This window comes from Sesamum indicum, linkage group LG7 (genome assembly GCF_000512975.1).
Source record: "Sesamum indicum cultivar Zhongzhi No. 13 linkage group LG7, S_indicum_v1.0, whole genome shotgun sequence".
Lineage (NCBI taxonomy): Eukaryota > Viridiplantae > Streptophyta > Magnoliopsida > Lamiales > Pedaliaceae > Sesamum > Sesamum indicum.
The window spans coordinates 6778796-6789367 of NC_026151.1; the positions used below are offsets into that span (position 1 = coordinate 6778796).

The 10572-nt window shown below is 37.1% G+C and overlaps 1 protein-coding gene across 1 annotated transcript; it reads left to right on the top strand.

The window, feature by feature from the left end:
* On the top strand, positions 5953 to 10572 carry LOC105166455 (probable galactinol--sucrose galactosyltransferase 6). Its single transcript, XM_011085817.2, has 5 exons — positions 5953 to 6062; positions 7241 to 8613; positions 8964 to 9173; positions 9269 to 9403; positions 9647 to 10572. Exons 2-5 carry the CDS (start codon positions 7289 to 7291, stop codon positions 10248 to 10250), a joined length of 2274 nt encoding a protein of 757 aa, XP_011084119.1. The 5' UTR covers positions 5953 to 6062; positions 7241 to 7288; the 3' UTR covers positions 10251 to 10572.

Consider the following 10572-nt stretch of genomic DNA (forward strand, 5'->3'; position numbering starts at 1 on the left):
ACGGCAAACGTCGGTAGAGTAATTAGCACAAGAAAATATGACACCAGTCACACGACTTTCTATTAGAATATTTTGGGACAGGAGACGACAGCGTTTGTACTTTATTAACCCGTGATTTTATTTCTTTACATTAATTGTCCTAATGTCTTTATATTAGTAGTGGTGACAAACAAAGAAAAGTAAATCACTGGTAATTACATTACATTCCCTAAAATTGGTTTTAATTATTCAAACACTCTCTATTATTTAAAAAAATTACAAACACACCCCTTAATGATGTGATTATAATTGAATGTACATTTTTTATGCAGTGATTAAATTTTACACAAACATCTTTTGAATTATATTACACTAACATGCATTGATATAGAAAGAAAAATAGTAACCCGATTAGACGTTCAAATAAAATAGTAATTTTTGTTTACTCTCCTTGATTCATATTTAAATTATTAGTTGAGCAACAACACGCACTTAGGAGGTATATCTATAATCTTACCAAAAGTAAGGATTATTTGTGTAATTAAACCTAATATCAGGGGTGATAATGTAATTTATCCTAAAAAATAAGTTATCCTACCTAAAATACTTTTGTTTAGTTTTATGTATTATAAGGTTTTCTATCATGCATAATTATCATTTGGTTGGTGGATTTTAAATCGGTATGAACTAAGGCCCGACATTACGAATTATGGAACGGGTGATAGTGTATCCCATCTTTTAGTGGGATACAATATACAAGAGATAGTATGCAATGAGGTATGTTCACTAGAAGAAATATGATTTTTCTTTAAAATTAATTATTATGGTTAAATTTAAAAAAATATAGTCGACACTAAGTAACTATGACTGCGCAACAATTATTACCCATTGTTTCTGTAAGCGAGGTTAAAGCATTTGCCAAAGATTTTTAGCTGTAACAAATTTTCTGGCCACAGATAAAATCATAAGGAATGTTGATCAATTATGGTCAAACTTGTATTTTTATATTGATTTTGTGTAATCATAATAAATAGTACTGATTTACTACGTTTTTTAAACAATAGCAAATTATAATATGGAGAATACTTAATTTGTTTTGTAGTGAATACAATGGGAAGAAGTGCCCATATTTTTATAAATAGATAATTTACGCAACCAAAACACAAAATAATGTAGCAAGAAACTATTCATCTTTCAATTTTCTAATCACATCAATAAAATCATACAAAAGATCCGAATGTTACGCAGATATCAGACTGCTCAATATACGACCAAATACAAGATAATTGATCAAAAAATTAATTTATCGATTTCCTATCTCATTCGATCATATCATACTAAATTCCGACAACATAATCAGACACGTTCTTACTATATTTTTTCCCCTTTTTTTCTTTCTTTCCTTCTTCTTGTTACAATACATTTTTATAATATTTAATTACAAAAAAATTATAGCTAAAATTTAAAAATGTAAATATTCTGATTAATATTTTTTTTATAGTTACATCTAATAAAATATATAAATTTTATTTTTAAAATTTTCCACACTCCTGAATGTACTCAAATGCTAGTACCTGCACTCAATCAATAATTGAGTGGAGGCAGCTTAGGCCCACTCATGTCATAATATATAAACCATGATGATAAGTGCCAACATATACCATATAATTGTGCTACTTAATTATTTCTAATCTTGTCGAGTAATAATGCTTGTAGCTATTCAAGATCCATGTGGCTATTATCTTAATAATTCTGTTTCAACTTAGGAACTATATAATCAATTCAACATGACATGGACAATCAGAAAAGTCTAGACAAATTAATATGGTGCAGTTCGATTGAGATTATAAGTTTGAGGTAGCGATTGAATCTCTCAAAATTATTTTGAAATTGGATTAAGATTATAATATTGGTATTTGACAATCAGAATTCAGCACTCAAACTAACAAAACAGTCAAAAACCAAGGAAAAGAAAACACAAATACCAAATGAACTGAAAAATTGAATTCCCGACCAACTAATTTGCTCATCTTGGCTCCAAAATAAGATGATCTCTCACTACTAGAAACTGTCGTTTGGCCATACTCAGAACCCCATGCGCCTGCATTCTCCTGCCCTCAAAGATTCGTTTATTGCGATTACGCCATAAGCTCCATCAAATGAGTAGGAAGAGTTTGAAATCCTAACGGTCCAGCTCTCCCCGGACGCCCCGCATCCATTCTTCAAGCCCACGCTCATGTCTAAAAATGACCAGCCATTAATTGCAAATTGGACAACGCCCAAACTAGTCTAGCAAACGAACACAAAACCAAGGCATGTAGCACAGTGTCCTCCTCCGCGTCACAGAATGCACAACCATCCTTGACCCCCACCCCTCGTTTCCTCAAATTGAACAATGCAGCGAGTGCATTTTTACAGACCTTCCATGCAAATAGTCGGACCTTGGGAGGAACCCGTGCCCCCCAAAGGAAAGACTAGTCCTGGACAATCAAACTAAGCTAGACACCCCAATTTTGTTCCACACTAGCTTGTATGCGCTACTCACGAAAACCTCCCCGTACGCATGGTCATCATCCCTTCCATCGGTAGCTCAAAACAGGCCATCATATAGGCCGATAGCACTTGCAGGACCGTCTGGATGAGGACCATCCGCTGGCTTGGGACAACTATTTCGTCGCCCAACCCTGTAGACGTTTCCACATTGGCTCATTCATCTCCTCAAACATCTCGCTGACACCTCAATGCTTGATGCCAAACTTGCCTCTACCCCATCGCCACCAGGTCTCAAATTAGTGCTGAATGATGGCTCCCTGCTCCTGATCTAGATCGCTTTCGACATCTTGTTGCACGCCTACTGTACATCGGTTTTACACGTCCAGACATTTGCTTTGTTGTCCAGCAGCTCAACCAGTTCGTCCAGGCACTTCACTCTTCTCACTGGGATGCTACCCTTCACATCCTTCGTCATTTGAAGGGATCGCCATCCACTAGTCTCTTCTTCTCCTCCACCAATTCCTCAACTCTCAGTACATACTCTGATGCGTCCTGTGCATCTCTCCCTGATTCTTGCCGTTCCATCACTGGTTTCTGCGTCTTCCTTGGGTCGTCTCTTATCTTGGAAGACCAAGAAGCAGGCCATCGTATCCAGATTGTCTGTTGAAGCCGAGTATAGCAGTATGGCCTCTACTGTTTGCGAACTCCTTTCAATCTCCTATGTGCTGCGCGACCTCCATTCGTCCGTTCCACTACCTCTCTCTTTCTAGTGTGACAACAACGCTGTCCTCCGCATCACCGCCAATCCCGTCTTTTATGAACACACCAAGCACCTCGACATTGATTGCCATATTGTTCGTGATTAGCTCAAGCTTGCCTTCATCTCCCCCTCTCACATTCGTGGTTCTGATTAGGTCGCTGACCTCTTCACCAAATCTCATCCTGTTGCTGATTTCAGCCGTTTCCTTTGCAAGCTGGGCCTTGTTTCCTGGGCTTCTTCTTGGAGGGGGGGGGGGGGTGGGGGTTCTAGCGAGCTGTGGGTTCTACTAGATGCAGCAGTATGCAGACAGCGAACTCCACACACAACGATTTCCCCACCTAGCGACCTATTTATCCTTAGTGTTTTTACATTCTTGTTTTTGTAATTAGTCAGTCTGTTGCATTCTTGTTATAACTAGTCAGTTAGTTTGTTTCACGGTTATCTACGTGGACAGGTTGTTAGAGTAGTTAGTTTCTCTCTTTCTTTTGCTTATTGTATATATACTGCTCATTCTCTATATATTACTACTATTTTTACTGAATGTGAATAACACTATTTTTTCTCCGAAATACTCTTCCATGACTGCACTATTTTGTGCTTACTCTGTTTTTCTTTAGTCGCGACACGCCAAGCAAGCTTAGCTAGCATTGCGATGTTGTACTCCTTCATGCGCGGGAAGCCAAAAATGCCCTCCTTCGTCCTATTACACAAACGATCCCCGCCAATCAACTGGACCGTGCCTTCACCTCCACCGTGCGATCCCACAAACAATCCCATGCAATCAACTTGGGACAACTATTTGGTCGCCCAACCCCGTAGACGTTTCCACATTCGCTCGTTCATCTCCTCAAACACCTCCCGTTTAAATCTCCCCATCATTGCTGGAAGGCCTAGGTACTTTATGTGTTTAGACACCACCTGGACACCTTCATTTCTTCCTTTTAACCAAACAGCAAACTATCTCTTTTATATTCGATTTTATTTCCACTATTCTTATACTCCCACTTTTTACCCCAAACAAACAGGCTCTAAGTCGATACAGTGGTAACACAAAGCATAATTAATTCAACAAATTTTGGGTGAAAGCCTAGTCTACGTAATACACTCTGAAGGAAAACTCATTCCACTTGATTGTACGCCTTACTGATATCAAGCTTTAAAGATACATGACCAACTTGCCCCTAGTTTTTATGGAGAAGAAAGTTTTTGAGCTCATAGCAAGAAGCACATTATCAGTGATCAAGCGACCAGGAACAAAAGCAGATCGTGTATCAGAAATGAGTGTACTAATAAATTATTATTAATTGAAATAAATCGATTAAATTATTTCTATTGAATATCAATATTTAACAAAGACAATTACAACAATACAATTATATTCTGATCAATAATATCAAATAAATTAAATCTAAAACAAAACATACTATTACAATAAACAAGACCTACTATGCAGTAGAACGTCCCACACACATAATGAGGTTTAAACACATGACCTCTAAAGTTACATGACCTCAATTTCGTCAATTAAACTAAGTCTTGTTAGCGGTAATTTAAGGTATAATTAGCCTTTGATTTATCAACCATAATAATATGGATTTTTTGAAAGTTCCAATTTAGTGCCTTGCTTGTTTTCAATTTTTAATTTTTAATATAGTACTGATGAAAGTAAAATAAATCTATTTATATGTACTTTTGGTGTTATATGTATTTACATGCATATAAAAATTTTCAATTACTAATTTTATAAACTAATAATATGTATTTTTTTTATAATGCTTTGATACATCGCTAATAATTCTAAATCAATAAAACTTATCAATTTTCTTTAATTAAAAAATAATATTTGATTTGACACCATTAATAACAAAACACACAATCTCATCAACTAATCTAAATATATATATTTTTTTCACACAACAATCTATATAAAAATAAAAACGCACATATTATACTGAAAACTAAAATTTAAAAACGAAAACAAAACCAAAAAAAAAAAAAAACCTAATTCTTATAATCAATTATTTAAAATACATATCAAACAACATCCATAATACTAAATAAAATTAATAATTTGTAATAGCATTATGATAAGTTTTCTGGTAAGGGAGGTTTTCAAGAATGTGCTGGATCCGACGTGGCAGTTCATCGACTGTCAGGATATCAACTAAATCAAGGTTGAATCCTCTTTTCTACCGTTGGATTTCACTTTTGTTCGCGATCCTGACTGAAAAAATTGTAGAAAAACGAACAAAAACAGCAGCTCACCAGCATCATCATCCATGCTACCATACATACATTCTTAGTTCCAAGTCTCCCTACCTCTATAAATACCTCTGCTTCTCAACACTTGTTCAAAACTCACTTCTCCTTTCTTATCAGACAAACGAGTCATTCTTTCATTTTACAAGTCCTTGGCTTAGCAGGTATGCTTTGCTTCCTTCACAGCATTTCTTCATAATGTTTCAATCTGTTTTGTTTACTCGTGTTTCAGTGACATAATTTTCTAGATTTTGTGATGGGACTGCAAGATTTCTTGTGATATTGTAAATATGTAATAATTGAGTTGAAACTTGCGTTTTTTAAAATACAACAATTTACCTCTCTATGTTTTTTAAAATTGCTTCATTTTAAAAAACACAGGGGTTAAATTGCTATTTTTTTTTAATAGAGTGGTTATTTGATCGTTTGTAATATCACAAGTATTAGTAATCTATTTTCGTTGCAGAGAGGTAGAGAGTAAAGAAGGAAACTCGGAACAATAATTAGCCATCTAACCAGCAGTTGAGATTGCGAAAAGGAAGGTGAAGGAGAGGACTGTAGTCACAAAAAGGTATTTGGATACTGACCATTTGTTGATGTGAGGGCAACTTGCGTTCCAATCCCTCAACTCCAAATTCTTGCCTGTAAATTTGAACCATTTCCATTCAATGAGATGAATACAAAGACAGCTTTTGTATGGCCAATTACATTCAAATAACAAGACAAGATAGATTGGGATCTGATCAGTGGGCTTTTGTCTTCACTCGATTGGCCAAGGACCTTGGGTGGGGGGGGGGGGGGTGGTTGATGAGATCTCAATGAACCATCAATTATTCAAACAATCTTATACTTTTTATCAGGCGGATTTGTAATATTGTTATTTATTATATTTAATGGTTGTATTGTTAAAACTAAGTAAAATACATAACTGACCATTTTTACTAAAGTAGGTTGTAGTATATAGTCATTCAGTTTTGTTTTCTAGATTTGAGATTGTTATTACCGTGGATACCTGAACGCAATACTATATTACTCAAATGAGCTTTTTTGTTTTTAAAATTTGGTATTTATAAAATAGCAATGTAAGACCAATAACTTTTAGTTGCACTTTTTAGGATAATAATATAAAATAGAAAAAATTGCATGTTACCCCCTGTTTGAATTTGAACGAAATGAGAGGTTTTGTGTTAATGGTTTAGAAATATGTAATGGAGAACGTAAGGTGTGTCTTGTATTGTTTTTTAGAGTCTCTGAAAGTATTCGACGTCTTATTTGTTGAGGGATGTGGTTTGGGTTTGTTTGTTGTCTTTCAAAACACTCTATTATTGGATTTAACTTGGGAAAAAATGCATTTTAGTCCCCCTTGATATTGTAAATGTGCAAATTACTCCTCTATAAAAAATAATTAGCAATTTACCTCCTGTAATTTTTAAAATATAGCAATTTACCTTCCTATACGGGGAATAAATTGCTTGATTTTAAAGAGTACAGGAAATAAATTGCTATTATTTTTTCATAGGAAATAATTTGCTTATTTGAAATATGACAAGGTAAATTGCATTAAACCCATTTAACTTGAGTAGAGGGTATGCTTTCTTGGCAACATTTCTTGATAAGTCTCAATCTTTCTTGTTTCTTTTGGTTTTAGTGACATAACTTGCTAAATTAATGGGACTGGAAGATGTAGATCTTAGGATTTCTTTTCATTGGTAGTTTGATTTTTGATGTGTTTTGTTGATTTTGGTGCAGATTAGTGAGGTAGACAATAAATAAGAAAACTCATAGTAGGAATTAACCATGACGATCAAACCAGCACTTCGGATTCCAGAAAGGAAACTAGTGGTGAGGGAACGGACTATACTCATCAACGTGCCGGAAAATGTGGTGGCCACCTCTGTCGCGGCGGCAGGGGGACAGGTGGAAGGGGTGTTTTTAGGAGCTGTGCTGAACCAAGACAGCAGTCGTCACGTGGTGCCGCTCGGCACATTGCGTGATGTGCGGTTCTTGGCTTGTTTTAGGATCATGTTGTGGTGGATGGCTCAAAAAATGGGGGATAAGGGCCATGATGTCCCACAGGAAACTCAATTTTTGTTGGTGAAAACACAAGATGGATCCCTGTTAGAATCGGATATCAATGGACAGGAGGAGAATAAGATTGTTTACACGGTATTTTTGCCTTTGGTAGAAGGGCCCTTTAGAGCTTGTCTTCAGGGCAACGATGGCGATGAGCTAGAACTTTGCTTAGAAAGTGGAGATAGTGATACTCTTGGATCGACTTTTACCCATTCAGTGTACATTAGCTCGGGGGTAGATCCATTCGAGACGATACATGAGGCGGTTAAGGCAGTTAAACTGCATCTTGGGAGCTTTAAGTTGAGGAATGAGAAGAAATTGCCTGGGTTCGTGGATTACTTTGGTTGGTGCACATGGGATGCTTTTTATCGAGAGGTGAGTCAAGAAGGGGTAGAAGCTGGCCTTAAGAGCCTTAAGGCCGGTGGCACACCTCCAAAATTTGTCATCATTGACGACGGTTGGCAGTCCGTTGCATCTGATGAACACCACCAACAACAAGAACAACCAGAACAACAACTGGAGCAGCCACGACTGCAGAGGCTGACCGGAATTAAAGAGAATGCAAAATTTCGAAAGGAGGACCCATCGATCGGGATCAAGAATATCGTCAATATTTGTAAAGAGAAGTATGGATTGAAGTACGTGTACATGTGGCACGCCATCATTGGGTATTGGGGTGGTGTAAGGCCAGGGGTGACGGAGATGGAGGAGTATGAATCAACTTTGCGGTATCCAAAGGTATGTAAAGCAGTGATGGAGCACGAGCCAGGGTGGAAAACTGATCCAATTGCACTGGAGGGGGTGGGTTTGGTGAATCCTAAGAAGGTGCACAAGTTTTACAATGAGTTGCATAGCTATTTGAGTTTTGCTGGGGTAGATGGAGTTAAAGTAGATGCTCAGACCATACTAGAGACACTTGGGGCAGGTCTTGGAGGCAGAGTGGAGCTGACCAAACAATATCATCAGGCTCTTGATGCATCTATTGCAAGGAATTTTCCTGATAATGGGTGCATTGCTTGCATGAGCCACAACATTGACTCACTTTACTGGTATTATTTGCTTCAATTCTTCTTTTCTTAAATTATTATTTTGAGAAACTTTTTTGACTTAAATATAGTGAATATGATCCAAGTTTGTTCTGCACAAAGGGAAAATAAATATTTGTTAACTCTAACTCAGATTAATTTGTTCATATGATTGGAAATATATTGAATACTTCAGGCATTATTTTTGTTAATTTTGTAGAAAATTGTTGCCACCATGCAAAAAATCATATGATTAGTTTGGTAGAGATGATTTGCGATGTTAAGATATTTTTTTCTCAATTACATGGGAAATTTTATTTTAATTTAGAAGTGCTCTTATGTGTTGTAGCTATTGTGATGATTTGATGAAACAGCTCAAAACAAACTGCTATTGTGAGAGCATCTGATGATTTCTTCCCACGGAATCCGGTATCACATACTATCCACATTGCTGCTGTCGCATATAACAGTCTGTTTCTAGGAGAAATCATGCTACCTGACTGGGACATGTTCCATTCTCTCCACCCAGCTGCCGAATACCATGGATCAGCCAGGGCCATAAGTGGTGGACCTATCTACGTTAGGTATTGAATCTCACCTGGTCAACTTTTCATGGGCAGATTACCTTGTAATCCATGTACATGTACAATAATATACTAATAGTTGGGTCCATTAACAGTGATGAACCAGGAAAGCACAATTTTGATATATTAAGGAAGCTTGTTCTCCCAGATGGTTCCATTCTACGAGCCCGCTTGCCCGGTCGACCTACTAAGGATTGTCTGTTTTCTGATCCTGCTCGTGACGGTGTCAGGCAAGTTTTCTCTCATTCACTTTTTCTATAGTCCAAATGTTTTGTATTGGTATAATTTCGGACTAAGTATAGAAAATAGGTGATTTTCAGAGGTGGTATTCTTTCGAAAGTGCATGATCTCTTATATTTGTTCAGCATATGCTAAATTGAAGTAGTAATTCACTGTCAGCCATGCGTTTTTGAAAACTGATTGTGCAATTAGAATTACAAGTAGACTGGTTGAGTGTTCTTTATTCTTTTCAGCCTGTTGAAGATATGGAACATGAACAAGTATACTGGAGTACTTGGAGTATACAACTGCCAAGGTGCAGCATGGAATAGTGTTGAGAGGAAGAGCGCATTCCACCAAACTAATTCTGAAGCAATAACCGGCTATATCAGGGGTTGTGATGTTCATCTCATTGCAGACGTTTCCCCCGACTCCAACTGGGATGGGAAAGTGGCTCTCTACTCATGCATGACTGGTGAGCTTAACACTCTGCACTACAATGTTGCCTTGCCGGTGTCCCTCAAGATCCTAGAGCATGAAATTTTCACGGTAACACCCATCAAGACATTGGCACCGGGCTTCAGCTTTGCTCCGTTGGGCCTCATTGACATGTTTAATGCTGGTGGAGCAATAGAAAGGCTCAAATACGACATAACAACCTTAAAGGCTCTCGTTTCCATGGAGGTAAAGGGATGTGGGCGTTTCGGCGCTTACTCATCGTCTAAGCCAAAAAGATGCACGGTGGGTTCATCCGGAGTTGACTTTGAGTTTAATTCAGCCTCTGGCTTGGTGACATTGTACTTACCTGAGATGCCTCCTGATGATAAGAAGATTCACAATGTCGAGATTGAATTATGAATTTAATATTGTAAGCCTAGATATGAGCATTAAGTAGAGTTGTGAAGGTAACAAGATATTACAGAGGCGACCTTTCCTTTGCTCTCCATGGGTTTATGATTAGCATTTTAACGATGTTGTCTTCCCACGTCTGGATAGAACTCCGAACTTGGTTGTATCCTTAATTGATATTCTTTCTGGGAAGCTCATATAGATGAATTATGGTGATCAGATGTGGAGTGTATCATAGTTCTCCCTTCTTATGGGGAGTAATGTACGTGCTTTGATGGTATATGTTATGATCATTAAGAATTAATAAATTTAGGCTTTTTTTTGCAATGCA

Bases quoted from the DNA above. Each gene is read 5' to 3' on its own strand.
- LOC105166455 (XM_011085817.2), top strand. From the start codon at position 7,289: ATGACGATCAAACCAGCACTTCGGATTCCAGAAAGGAAACTAGTGGTG. The intron at 8,614-8,963 runs GTATTATTTGCT...TTGATGAAACAG, and splicing joins AACATTGACTCACTTTACTG to CTCAAAACAAACTGCTATTG. The intron at 9,174-9,268 runs GTATTGAATCTC...GTCCATTAACAG, and splicing joins GGTGGACCTATCTACGTTAG to TGATGAACCAGGAAAGCACA.